Source organism: Macaca thibetana, chromosome 12 (assembly GCF_024542745.1).
Source record: "Macaca thibetana thibetana isolate TM-01 chromosome 12, ASM2454274v1, whole genome shotgun sequence".
NCBI lineage: Eukaryota > Metazoa > Chordata > Mammalia > Primates > Cercopithecidae > Macaca > Macaca thibetana.
In genome coordinates, this window is record NC_065589.1 from 5,262,533 (window position 1) to 5,276,800 (window position 14,268).

At 47.8% G+C, this 14,268-nt stretch overlaps 1 protein-coding gene across 1 annotated transcript in view; it reads left to right on the plus strand.

Moving 5' to 3' along the window:
* COL6A3 (collagen type VI alpha 3 chain) overlaps nt 1-14,268 on the plus strand; it is a 92,154-nt gene that overhangs the window by 35,150 nt on the left and 42,736 nt on the right. The window contains exons 6-11 of the mRNA XM_050751689.1: nt 1,331-1,930; nt 3,224-3,796; nt 5,483-6,091; nt 8,166-8,771; nt 11,623-12,237; nt 13,494-14,093. Coding sequence (XP_050607646.1) covers nt 1,331-1,930; nt 3,224-3,796; nt 5,483-6,091; nt 8,166-8,771; nt 11,623-12,237; nt 13,494-14,093 — 3,603 coding nt within the window. The remainder of the gene's footprint in view (nt 1-1,330; nt 1,931-3,223; nt 3,797-5,482; nt 6,092-8,165; nt 8,772-11,622; nt 12,238-13,493; nt 14,094-14,268) is intronic.

A 14,268-nucleotide genomic window follows, 5' to 3' on the forward strand; every position in this document is an offset into this window, starting at 1 on the left:
GTCTCCTCCCCACCACCGGGATGTAGCTTTCCTTTCCTGAGTTGACCATCTACTTCTAAACAGCCTCAGTCTGAGCTGTTTAGGGCACAGTGTCCTCAGTTTTTAATCCCTCTCTTCTCTTTCATTAAGGGATTACCCTCAATGGGAAACATATTGAATGGATAAGTGTGGAGTTCAAACCTAGTGGTTCTTCAAATCCCTCATTTAATATGATTGTCAGTGGAGAGTTATTTTTAAAGATATTATACAGATATATGAGCTAATGAGTTGAAGAAATACAATTCACCATCCTTAATGAAGAGAAGATGAGTATCACAGAATGACGCTTTCCCTCCTTGCAGACTCGATGACTAGAGGATTGGCTGATGCATGACCCATGCTGCCTGGATACATGCTTTCTCTTCACATTCCCTGGTCTTCTAAATCCATCTCTTTCTCTCTCTCTTCCAAAAATTTTCTTAAAACTTTTAATCAACACTTTCATAGCCAAAGTTCAACTTAACCTAGGATACAATTAGTTGTGAGGTCTAAATTACAGTAGGGCATCAGGGAAGAAATAAAAAAATAAAATTTTAAAGGCACATGCTAAATGTGTTGGGTCAAATACGCTATTTTGAGAATTATACTTTTTATTCTTGATGTGTATAACTTTGGCCAAGCCTAGCAAATTGTCTCTTTCTATTTTACTGTGTATTTATGGTCCCATCATCTCACTTTGGGGGAATTCCCTTGTTGGATGATTACCTAGCAAGGCTGTGACTTCCTAATAGAAGAGTCCCAGTAGAGAATGACAAACAGGAAAGTCTGAAGAAGACTTCAATATGAGACCAGACTACTTTTGTTTCTTTTTTTTTAGCCTTAAGGAACTCATGTTCCCAGGGCTAACTGCTTCTGAGCTATGGATGGAAGACCCTCTGTTAGTGGATAGAGGTGAGCCCCAGAGGACCTAGCCAGGCACACTTAAACCTGTCTGGGATGAGTGATGTGGAATGATGCAGCACCTTCATAGAATTCATTTTTAGGGAAGGAGTGTTTTGTTTCAAGGATTCTGATCATTTTTGTTGTTTGTAAACATTCTAACTTTGATGTTGCAGCTCTCTTTGAGCCAATTTGGTTTTGTAAACTCGGCTACCAATATGTCTCACAAACACCAGCCACCACCAGAGGAAAATATGCAGCCATCTGCCATATTTTATAAGACGGGCATGCTTTGCCACACTGACTCTCTCTGTGTTCTAAATGTTGGCATGTGTGCACGTGTTGTAGGCACACATGATAAAACTCTCCGTGGTTGTCTATGTCTCACTTTGTTTTCTGTGCTTCACTGCAGTTCACGCAAACAAAAGGGATATCATCTTCCTTTTGGATGGATCAGCCAACGTTGGAAAAACCAATTTCCCTTATGTGCGCGACTTTGTAATGAACCTAGTTAACAGCCTTGATGTTGGAAATGACAATATTCGTGTTGGTTTAGTGCAATTTAGTGACACTCCTGTAACGGAGTTCTCTTTAAACACATACCAGACCAAGTCAGATATCCTTGGTCACCTGAGGCAGCTGCAGCTCCAGGGAGGTTCTGGTCTGAACACAGGCTCAGCCCTAAGCTATGTCCATGCCAACCACTTCACGGAAGCTGGCGGCAGCAGGATCCGTGAACACGTGCCGCAGCTCCTGCTTCTGCTCACAGCCGGGCAGTCTGAGGACTCCTATTTGCAAGCTGCCAACGCCTTGACACGCGCGGGCATCCTGACCTTTTGTGTGGGAGCTAGCCAGGCAAATAAGGCAGAGCTTGAGCAGATTGCTTTTAACCCAAGCCTGGTGTATCTCATGGATGATTTCAGCTCCCTGCCAGCTTTGCCTCAGCAGCTGATTCAGCCCCTAACCACATATGTTAGTGGAGGTGTGGAGGAAGTACCACTCGCCCAGCCAGGTAAACCTCCCCTGTTGCCGGGAACTCCCTCTTCTTCCTCAGGCACCACCCTGGCTGGTAGTTGGCCAGTCTGAACTCAAGAGCATTGTGGACTGTAGAAAGACAATTGTCTCCCTTCCATTGAAATAGTTTGAATGGGGACTTGAGACACTGTACCAGCAAGGTTGGACTCTGTCTAAAGGGTATTCACGAAGGAAAGTCTAGAACATCCAGCTTACGTTCTGTCCATTTTGCCTTACCCTTTATTCAGAAGGATTTTTTTCCTCTAATGACTATGAGGATTCTAGAGTTCGAATCCAGAGTTGGGGGCCATGGGGTAGAGAGAGACAGAGAGGGACATTTTTCTTACATGAGTATGCCTTGGGATTATTTAAACATTGAAATTGTTATTTTTACATGATTTTTAAATGTTCAACATCTGCTGTATCTAGAAAATTATTTGTTATAAAACAAACAAAGGGTGCGTCTTCAGGCAATGGTAAAATGGTTTCTAGGGGAAGCCTAACTTACTATTATTATTGCAAATTATTACGGTGGTAAGATATGGTTGTATTAGATCTACCAGTCTGCTAACATCACACAAACGAGTGGCAAGACTGAACCCATTGAAACCTAATCAAAACAGTTCTAAGAGTTGTTTGAACTGAGAATGATATTTACATTACACGTTGTGGCACCATAGGGCCTGTCATCTGTGTTTCCTATTGTCTTATTACAACAGATTGGGAAGCACTGACAAAGAGCCTGACCCACACAGCAATAATGGGCACTATTGTGGGTCTTGGCTCGTAACCTCAAATTTAATGATCTGATCATTCAATTACAGCAGATTCATGGCAACCCAGTTATCTTAGAGTGGTTGACTCATATCAACCCCCCCTTTTTTTTCCCTAGAGATTGAGATCAATTTTTTAAGCAAAAGTATATTAAGTGCCATGTTTTCAATACTTTTATTTGTAACAGTTTGAAAATGCTATCTGTTTTCCTGGAGTGATTGCCACCTGATGTAAGAACAGAACCCGGTGGAGCTTTTCCCTGGCTTGGTTTCTTGAAGAAGCACGATGCTAGATGGGATAGGCTGATCTAGTCACTAGTTTTGTAAATATGCACTGCTTTGAAATAGGACACTTTCAAGACAAGTGGTATGAATTTGGGTTTTCTCTTCTCTTGCTGGCACAGTGGTCATCAGATGAGTTATGCTAACTCCCATTGTCAAATGGTGCTGGGCTGAAGTCACTTTGGTGCCTGTTGTGCTCTTGTCCCTCATTGTATCCTAACCTACCTTCATTGCAGAGAGCAAGCGAGACATTCTGTTCCTCTTTGACGGCTCAGCTAATCTTGTGGGCCAGTTCCCTGTTGTCCGTGACTTTCTCTACAAGATTATCGATGAGCTCGATGTGAAGCCAGAAGGGACCCGAATTGCGGTGGCTCAGTACAGCGATGATGTCAAGGTGGAGTCCCGTTTTGATGAGCACCAGAGTAAGCCTGAGATCCTGAATCTCGTGAAGAGAATGAAGATCAAGACGGGCAAAGCCCTCAACCTGGGCTACGCCCTGGACTACGCACAGAGGTACATTTTTGTGAAGTCTGCTGGCAGCCGGATTGAGGATGGAGTGCTTCAGTTCCTGGTGCTGCTGGTCGCGGGAAGGTCATCTGACCGTGTGGACGGGCCAGCAAGTAACCTGAAGCAGAGTGGGGTCGTGCCTTTCATCTTCCAAGCCAAGAATGCGGACCCTGCTGAGTTAGAGCAGATCGTGCTGTCTCCAGCGTTTATCCTGGCTGCGGAGTCGCTTCCCAAGATTGGAGATCTTCAACCACAGATTGTGAATCTCTTAAAATCAGTGCACAATGGAGCGCCAGCACCAGGTACGGTAGAGAAATGCTAGTTGCTTCTGCCACTCGGTTCTCTAATGCATGAGTTGAGGGTAGGCTGCTGGCCACTGGTCCTCAGATAGAAGCCCTCCTTGAGTTTACAGGAAAGGTGGAAAATTAATCGCCTGCTGGTTTCAGCAGGAACAATAGAATATGAGATTTCTTTCCTTTGATTCTCTAGCTGCTCTCGCAGGAGAATCAGGGTGAGTATTTTTAAGGGCATTAGATTATTTCATAGTAAGACATGTTACAAAGATTTAGATATCAGTGGGTAAAATCCTTTTTAAAAAAGTTTTTACTGTACGCATAATAAAAGCCATATCATATGGTTATATTGTTATCAGTCCTTCATTACATTCATTAAAAATTAAAGGATTAGAAGAGGCAGATAAATTTCCATCATAAACTCTGCATTAAAACCCCCCAACTGCTAATTCACACGGCCATGACTTTTCATTTAACTACTTTCATTCGGTGATAAAAATGCAGTGAAGAGACTAACTTCCCCTATACGCCTTTTGATGAAAAGCGGAGACTCCAGAGCCTCTCCTTCGACTACTGGGCCCATTGGCCATTGGCTTGGGATGGTAACTCTGACGTCTGGGTTCCATTTCCTCCCATTAACCCACTTGTGACTTAGAGCAACTCACTTGAAACCTCCCATCAATAAAATGCTAGTGGCTGTGCAGGTGCTGCCATCCCATATCTCTCCTCCCATCCCAAGTTTTTTCTTGAATACACCTTTGAAAGCTAACAATACTCTTCAAGCACTGAAAAGTTCAAAAATAAAAGGGGTCCCTATATTGGTGTATTAGTTTTCCATTGCTGTTATAACAAAGTAACACAAATTTAGTGGCTAAAAACAAAACAGGCTGGGCGCGGTGGCTCACACCTGTAATCCCAGCACTCTGGGAGGCTGAGGAGGGCCCTTACCTGAGGTCAGGGGTTGGAGACCAGCCTGACCAACATGGTGAAACCCCATCTCTACCAAAAATACAAAAATTAGCTGGGTGTGGTGGCGGATGCCTATAATCCCAGCTACTCTGGAGGCTGAGGCAGGAGAATCACTTGAACCCAGAAGGCAGAGGTTGCAGTGAGCTGAGATTGCACCACTGCACTCCAGCCTTGGTGACAAGAGCAGAACTCTGTTCACACGCGCCCCCAATACCCCCCCCAAAAAACTTATTATCTGACAGTTTTGAAGGTTGGAAATTGGAAACCAGTGTTGCTAAGCTAAAAACAAGGTGTCAACAGGCTGTATTCTTTCTACAGGTTCTAAGGGATTCTCCATCTGCTCACCTTTTCCAGCCTCCAGGGGCCGCCTGCATTCCTTGCCTCCTGGCCCCATCCTCTATCCTCAGTGCCAGCAGTTTGGCACCTTCTCTCCTCTCTGACCTCTGTTTCCATCCTTACATCTTCTCTCTGACTCTGAGCCTCTTACCCTGTCTTATAAGGACACTTGTGATTGATTCCATTGGGCCCACCTGGCTAATTCCAGGGTCATTCCCCCATCCCCAAATCCTTAACTGAAGCACATCTGCAAAGTCCTTTTTTCAAGTTCAGAGATTTAGACTTGGACATCCTTGGGGTGCTGTTGTACAGCCCACCTCGCTGATATGAAGTTGTTACCACCTCGCTGATATGAAGCCTGTGTGAGTTATCAGGCTGTCCTCCTCCCAGTTTCAGGCGAAAAGGATGTGGTGTTTCTGCTTGACGGCTCTGAGGGCGTCAGGAGCGGCTTCCCTCTGTTGAAAGAGTTCGTCCAGAGAGTGGTGGAGAGCCTGGACGTGGGCCAGGACCGGGTCCGCGTGGCCGTGGTGCAGTACAGCGACCGGACCAGGCCCGAGTTCTACCTGAATTCATACATGAACCAGCAGGACGTCGTCAACGCCGTCCGCCAGCTGACCCTGCTGGGAGGGCCGATCCCCAACACCGGGGCTGCCCTGGAGTTTGTCCTGAGGAACATCCTGGTCAGCTCTGCGGGAAGCAGGATAACAGAAGGCGTGCCCCAGCTGCTGATCGTCCTCACGGCCGAAAGGTCTGGGGATGATGTGCGGAACCCCTCCGTGGTCCTGAAGAGGGGCGGGGCTGTGCCCATCGGCATTGGCATCGGGAACGCTGACATCACAGAGATGCAGACCATCTCCTTCATCCCGGACTTTGCCGTGGCCATTCCCACCTTTCGCCAGCTGGGTACCGTCCAACAGGTCATCTCCGACAGGGTGACGCAGCTCACCCGCGAGGAGCTGAGCAGGCTGCAGCCGGTGTTGCAGCCTCTGCCGCGCCCAGGTACGCAGGGAATTCTTTGCGTCCTCACTCTGTGTCACTGTCTGGGGCTACTTGTCTGGACTGTGGGCCACAAGGTGTTTTCAGTTTTGCTTTTCCTGCCGTATGAAGTGAAAACTAAAATTACAGGAAAATTTAGGAACCCGCATGCCCTTTTTGGCCTCGATGGGCAGAAATGGCAGAGGTTCAAGGTGGGAGATGCTAAGATTCATGTTTTAGGGCAAATTAAATTCTCCAAAAGGGACATATATGCAGCTTGGAGTTCAGACTCCCTAACTTTGCATGAAGGCTTCTGTCTGGATATCCGAAGGGAGGGGCCGTCTAACTGATAATGCCTGTTCCATATCAGTCCTGAGTTCCCCTGGTAGGTTTGGCAGCAGCCTTCTGTGAGGCAGGAAGGAGTCTGACTAGAGACACTCTGCAAGCTGGGACATAGACTCTGAAATATTGGTATCTCCGGAGCTAAGGTGTGAAGACGATTTTGACTTTGCTTGGTGCTGAGAAGTAAGTGTCTTAACTGGCAGGAAGACCACCCGGCTCTTATGACCATAGTTCTATTTCCTTCTTCCTGTTCCCTCTTTGTAGGCCTGGTACAATAAACTAAAAAATGGTGGGAGCCCTGGTGCTGAGAAGGAAGGAGGGAAGATATATCCACCTCTCGATGAATGCCCTCCAAGGGCCACTCTCCCAGGATACTCAGGTGGGGGGGGCTCACAGTGGCGAAGGAGGCAGATGCGGCCTTGCTCCCTTGTACCCACTCACTCGCCTGCCCTTCCAAGAGGAGAGAAAAGAAGGAAAGGTGGGAGGAGCGGAGGAAGGAGTAAAAGCAAGTGAAAGGAAATCACCGCAGGATACAGTGGGTGATGAGGGTGGTGAGGAGGACTATTTGGTGCAACTGAGAGGGACTTGGTTTCTCCTCGCTGGTGTCCGGGGCAGAGAGCAGTGTGGCCCACCAGGTTTCTGTGGGATGTTCCTAAGCATTTGTGATAGGATAAATTTGGGCAACAGGGGGATAAACAAAGTGAAACAGATGTTCTTTCTCCCTAATTAACGTGCTTTGTGTGTCTCCAACACAAGACAGGAAATGCAACATTTCCAAAACGTATCTGCCTGCAGGAGGCCTCTGTTATGCTGTGTCTTGGCCCCAGGTTGCCGAGAATGGACTTTGGGAATATTGTCACAGTGCGGGTGCAGCTTCTGTCGTCAGGAACGTACATTTCCACAACCCTGTGGCTCTTCGCCCACTCACTCTCCTGCGCTCCAGAACGGCCTCCCTCTTTCCCTCTTCTCCCATTTGGAGGCTTTTCTCACACCTCTCCTGACCCAGCTGACTCTCAGCTGGTAATCTTGAGCCCCATTTCTCCAAGAAAATGCAAGTAAACCTGAAGAGAGCTGTCCCCGGCCACGTCATCCCACGGTTCCGTGGGTGGCCTGTCTCCACTTCCTCTGCTCCCTTTCCTCTCACCTGCTCAGTGGCACCATCTGCAGTTCCCTTTCTTGCTCTTGTGCCACCCTTTCTCCACGGTACTGGATGGTTCCATCCATGATAAAATGCATTGCTTCTTTTCTCATAAACACCCTCTCTGATGCTCTACTTCCCCTGTCAGCAGCACCTGTCTCTTTCTAAAGACTTATCTATACTCTAAAGTTCCTTTCCTTTCAGCCTCTCTGAGCCCACCCTCCTTTGTCATTCATCCTTGCTCCTCCCCCAAGTGCTCCAGTTGAGGTCACTCCATCTGATAAGGCCTCTGCCTCCAGTGAAGCCCAGTGGCCGACCCTCAGGTCCCCGAGCAGCACCTGCTGCAGTGCAGGTCCCCTCCTTCCAAAGCACCATCCTCACTAGTCCTGAGGCAGCTCTTCCGGTTTCTGCCTCCCTCGGGTTTTTCATCCTTTGCTCCCCTTCTCTCTGACATGGAAACACTGAAACAATCAGGACTCCCACTTCTTGGACTTTTAACAGTGGTGATTGGTGTTCGGATGCCCTGCCTGTGACTCCATGACAAACTGGGCAGTGGTTCATGAACGCTAAGAATTTGGTGACGATGAAGGTGAAGCCATGCTCACATTTGTTTCGCAGGTGTTGGCGGCAAGAGGGACGTGGTCTTTCTCATCGATGGTTCCCAAAGTGCCGGGCCTGAGTTCCAGCACATCCGCACCCTCATAGAGAGGCTGGTTGACTACCTGGATGTGGGCTTTGACACCACCCGGGTGGCCGTCATCCAGTTCAGTGATGACCCCAAGGTGGAGTTCCTGCTGAACGCCCATTCCAGCAAGGATGAAGTGCAGAACGCGGTGCAGCGGTTGAGGCCCAAGGGAGGGCGGCAGATCAATGTGGGCAGTGCCCTGGAGTATGTGTCCAGGAACATTTTCAAGAGGCCCCTGGGGAGCCGCATCGAAGAGGGCGTCCCACAGTTCCTGGTCCTCATCTCGTCCGGAAAGTCCGACGATGAGGTGGATGACCCGGCGGTGGAACTCAAGCAGTTTGGCGTGGCCCCTTTGATGATCGCCAGAAACGCAGACCAGGAGGAGCTGGTGAAGATCTCACTGAGCCCCGAATATGTGTTCTCGGTGAACACCTTCAGGGAGCTGCCCAGCTTGGAGCAGAAACTGCTGACGCCCATCACGACCCTGACCTCAGAGCAGATCCAGCAGCTCCTAGCCAGCACTCGCTATCCGCCTCCAGGTGAGATGCGGGTGTCGGAAGTTCTCCTTGGAGTATTTTCCATATGAAAAATAACAGGCTCAGAGGCCATGGTACTCAGAATAAATTAAATTAAAATAAAGGTTGTGTGCCCTTACCTTTATGGTTTTTTACTTTGTGACAGGGTCTGGCTCTGTTGCCCAGGCTGGAGTGCAGTGGCATGATCATAACTCATTGCAACCTCTGCCTTCTGGGCTCAAGTCAACCTCCCACTTCAGCCTCCTGAGTAGCTAGGACTACAGGTGCATACCACCACGCCCAGCTAAGTTTTGTATTTTTTGTAGAGATGGGGTTTTGCCATGTTGGCCAGTCTGGTCTCAAGTCTCTGAGCTCAAGTGATCCACCTGCTGTGGCCTCCCAAAGTGTTGGGATTACAGGCGTGAGCCACTGTGCCCAGCACCGTTATGTTCTTCATGCCCACCAGCCAGCCCCCACCAGGACACACCTGTGATTGAGCAGGTCGGGTCTATTGCTCACAGAATCCAGGGAGAATGCATACTGTGGCGAAGCATGGGACATCTCCATAGGAGGGTGGCGGGAAGGACTGGGGGGACTTGAGCTGGTGGCAGGTCATTTTGTGGAAGGCTTAAAGAAATGGAACTTTGGCCTGGATTGGATGTTGTCAAGATGCGGAGGTGATTATGTAGCTGTATCTTAAGTCTTATCTAGAAGCAGGATGGCCCTGGTATAGACTGAGAAGAGCAGTCACTCTTATTAACCAGGATAGGGGGTGTTTTTGTCCTTTTTGTGGTTTGCACCATGTTTTTCTTTTTGTCTGTGTTCAGATAGGGTTACAATGTGTTCTCATTTTCATCTTGCCCTGTCATGATCACACAGTGGACTTGTCTGTTGTGGGGGTTCTGTGAGATCATGTGTGCTCTACAGAAGAACCCCAAGGCCGTGTGTGCTGGACCAGCTCCCCAATGCGGGGCTGATTCTCTCTTTCTTAGAATAAACAGCTCCATCACAGGAGCTGCTCAGCTTCCACTGTGCTGCATTTATACTGTAAATAGACCAATTGTGTATGAGGCAAAGGGCAGGTTGGAATGTGTGGAGTGGCAACATACAAGTTTAATAAAATGGCATCTGAGGAGTACCTAAAATTCTGACTAACAGGAAAATGTGGCTCATCTTTCTCAGGATCTTTTGATTAATTTTATTGTTGAAAAGGCACTAGGCTGGGTGTGGTGGCTCATGCCTGTAATCCCAGCACTTTGGGAGGCTGAGGCAGGCTGTTCACGAGGCCAGGAGTTCGAGACCAGCCTGGCCAGTATGGTGAAACCCCATCTCGACGCGAAATACAAAAATTAGCTGGGCATGGTGGCACACACCTCTAGTCCCAGCTACTTGGGAGGCTGAGGCAGAAGAATCCCTTGAACTTGGGAGGTGGAGGTTGCAGTGAGCCGAGATCACACCACTGTACTCCAGCTGGGCGACAGAGTGAGACTCTGTCTCAAAAAAATAATATTAAAAAAATGCACTAATGTAAAGAAAATTAGGGTGGGTGGGGGAAGCTGGGCACTGTGGCTCATGCCTATAATTCCAGCACTTTGGGAGGCTGAGGCAGGAGGATCACTTGGGTCCAGGAGTTCAAGACCAGCCTGGGAAACATAGTGAGACCCCCATCTCAAAAAATAACAAAAAATTTTTTTTTTTTTTTTTTTTTTTTTGAGACGGAGTCTTGCTCTGTAGCCCAGGCTGGAGTGCAGTGGCCGGATCTCAGCTCACTGCAAGCTCCGCCTCCCGGGTTCACGCCATTCTCCGGCCTCAGCCTCCCGAGTAGCTGGGACTACAGGCGCCCGCCACCTCGCCCGGCTATTTTTTTGTATTTCTTAGTAGAGACGGGGTTTCACCGTGTTAGCCAGGATGGTCTCGATCTCCTGACCTCGTGATCCGCCCATCTCGGCCCCCCAAAGTGCTGGGATTACAGGCTTGAGCCACCGTGCCCGGCCACAAAAAAAATTTTTTAAATGAAATTTTAAAAATAAAGGCATGGGCATGATGGTGCATGTCTGTAGTTCCAGCTACTTGGAGGATAAGGAGGGAGGGTCACCTGAGTCTGGGAGGTCAAGGCTGCAGTGAGCTGTGATTGTGTAACTGCACTCCAGCCTGGGAGATAGAAAGAGGCCTTGTCTCAGGAAAAAAAAAAAAAAAAAAAAAAAAAAAAGGAAAGAAAAGGAAATAGAAGGAATAATAGCGAAAAATAAAAACTTTGTATAAATGCTAAAGATGTGTGAGCAAAAAGGAAATACGAGGACGCAAATGCCTGGGGAGCATAAATGTGACCCCTTGGATATGGCACTGTGTTATATGTGCCCTGCTCCCATGGGCTGAGCCTGGGCAGCACGCTGGGCTGGTGTTGGGCTCCTCAGGGATCTCGCTTGCTAAGTGATAGCTTTGGACAAGGCAAGGACCTATGGCTTCAGCTGTTTCTCTTCTTGTGCCACAAAGATGTAGACCCCAGTGTCCTTGGTCTCTTCTGGTAGCAACAGTTCATGATTCTGTAGATTATGGTAGCCCAGGATTGATTTCTAAAAGCTGCTTACATTTTAGAAATCAGTAGTAACCCAGACCACAATGCCAAAATTTAAATAGAGTAAATTCAGAAAGACACATTTTGGATAACTTCAAATATTTCAAGAAGCAGAAATTGCTTTGGTGTAAAAGGTCCAATTTTTAACAGCTAGTTTAGAAAAGCCCAAGATACAAACAATACATGCATCTTGGGATATAATTTTAAGGTTGATTAAGATTATGGTGCAAGGTGCACACCAAACACAGGCGAGGGTTACTTACACACTGAACGTTTCCCTTTTTCTTCTTTGATCTGTAGCAGTTGAGAGTGATGCTGCAGACATCGTCTTTCTGATCGACAGCTCTGAGGGCGTTAGGCCAGATGGCTTTGCACATATTCGAGACTTTGTTAGCAGGATTGTTCGAAGACTCAACATTGGCCCCAGTAAAGTGAGAGTTGGGGTTGTGCAGTTCAGCAATGATGTCTTCCCAGAATTCTACCTGAAGACCTACAGATCCCAGGCCCCGGTGCTGGACGCCATACGGCGCCTGAGGCTCAGAGGGGGGTCCCCACTGAACACTGGCAGGGCTCTCGAATTTGTGGCAAGAAACCTCTTTGTTAAGTCTGCGGGGAGTCGCATAGAAGACGGGGTGCCCCAACACCTGGTCCTGGTCCTGGGTGGAAAATCCCAGGATGACGTGTCCAGGTTTGCCCAGGTGATCCGTTCCTCGGGGATTGTGAGTTTAGGAGTAGGAGACCGGAACATCGACAGAGCAGAGCTGCAGACCATCACCAATGACCCCAGACTGGTCTTCACAGTGCGAGAGTTCAGAGAGCTTCCCAACATAGAAGAAAGAATCATGACCTCATTTGGAACCTCTGCGGCCACTCCTGCACCTCCCGGGGTTGCCACCCCTTCTCCTTCGCGGCCAGGTACATGCTGTGTGACCCATGACTGCAGAATGTGACATCAACATTTTTTTTAAATTAAAAAATTTCAGTAGTCATTTTTAAATAATTTTCTTCTCTCTGGGTTGTTTCTGCAGATAATATTAGAAATTAAATACTGGAAAAGTAGTTCCATTGAAATTGCAGAAGGAGGCATATTATTGATCTTCCATCACTCCTGAGACTAATCATAGCCCCATTGAAAGATTCTGTAGTGTTGCACTGAGTTAATTATAAACTCATTGGGTCTCAGCATAGGATGGCATCTTTGAAATCAGCCAGTCCATGCCCCACTGAACATGACTTTGAAGTTGGCCCATGCCCAGTGGCCAGATGCCCACCATAGTCTGGGTTCCCTCATTCCTTGTCCTGGTGGGACCATCAGGGAGTACCTCCCTGGAAGACTTGCAGCCGTCCACCTCAGCTTCTACCCTGTGCTCCTGGTTCTCACCTTTGGGGCTGCAAGAGCAAAGTGGATCTCTCCACCAGCCCATATTTTTCTTTGCCCCTCCTCCAGGCAATTGCCGTGTAGACATCTGAAGCAAACCATTAGGGTTGGTTCTTCAAGGGGGAGCCATATGCCTGTTTCCCTAGCTCACTGCTCCCCATCAGACTGCCCATGGCACATCTCACATCCCTCATACTGTCTCTCATACTTCCTCCTCTCTACTCCAGTCTTAATTGCTTGATTATAATGAAGAGATTACCCTCGACATCACTGATATTCAGCCAGCTCCCAAAAAACTCTTAGACCATCCTCCAAGGTTTAATGGGATCTCTTCCTATTTTCCAATCTATTTCTCCTGGTCCTTCCTTGCCTTGCCCCTAATACACCTCTCTTCACTTCCAGGCACCGTTTAAAATTCTTGACCACAAAGGAAGCTTCTAGTGGCATTTCCTAAAACACCTGAGATCACAGATGTCAAAGCCAGGTCCCTATTGAATTCTTGTCACAATGACATTTTGTACGGGATAACTGAAGTTCTCTGTCACTGAGTTTTCACAGAGTGTGACATCAAATAATTTTCCTCCTTTCCTTTTTAAGAGGATTTATCATTCATCTTCTTATATTTAGCATGTTTGGGAGCTGCAAATTCAGGAACTACAGACTAGAGAGGCATGGATTTGAGTTAAGGTTTCACTGTGAATAAATTATTAGGAATGTTTTATTTCAGTTATTTAATTTTACCTTTGGATCTGGAGACCCAATCTCTTCTTATTTTCACTTTAATCACTTCTAGAGAAGAAGAAAGCAGACATTGTGTTCCTGTTGGATGGTTCCATCAACTTCAGAAGGGACAGTTTCCAGGAAGTGCTTCGTTTTGTGTCTGAAATCGTGGACACAGTTTATGAAGATGGTGACTCCATCCAAGTGGGGCTGGTCCAGTACAACTCTGACCCCACTGACGAATTCTTCCTGAAGGACTTCTCCACCAAGAGGCAGATTATCGACGCCATCAACAAAGTGGTCTACAAAGGGGGAAGACATGCCAACACCAAGGTGGGCCTTGAGCACCTGCGGGTGAACCACTTCGTGCCTGAGGCAGGCAGCCGCCTGGACCAGCGGGTCCCTCAGATTGCCTTTGTGATCACGGGAGGAAAGTCGGTGGAAGATGCACAGGACGTGAGCCTGGCCCTCACCCAGAGGGGGGTCAAAGTATTTGCAGTTGGAGTGAGGAATATCGACTCGGAGGAGGTCGGAAAGATAGCATCCAACAGCGCCACGGCATTCCGTGTGGGCAACGTCCAGGAGCTGTCCGAACTGAGCGAGCAAGTTTTAGAAACTTTGCATGATGCGATGCACGAAACCCTGTGCCCTGGTGTGACTGACGTTGCCAAAGGTAACTCCCATTATATGCATATTTTCTATCCTTTCCTATTGATGTTTGTGCCTCTTTAGCTGTCTGCTCCCTGGCGCTGACTTCTGGAGTCCTTAGTCATTTGTTTGCCTCATACATTTACTTATACCTAATTGGACTGGTGCTGACACCCACCTCACCACTACCTAGGGTGTTC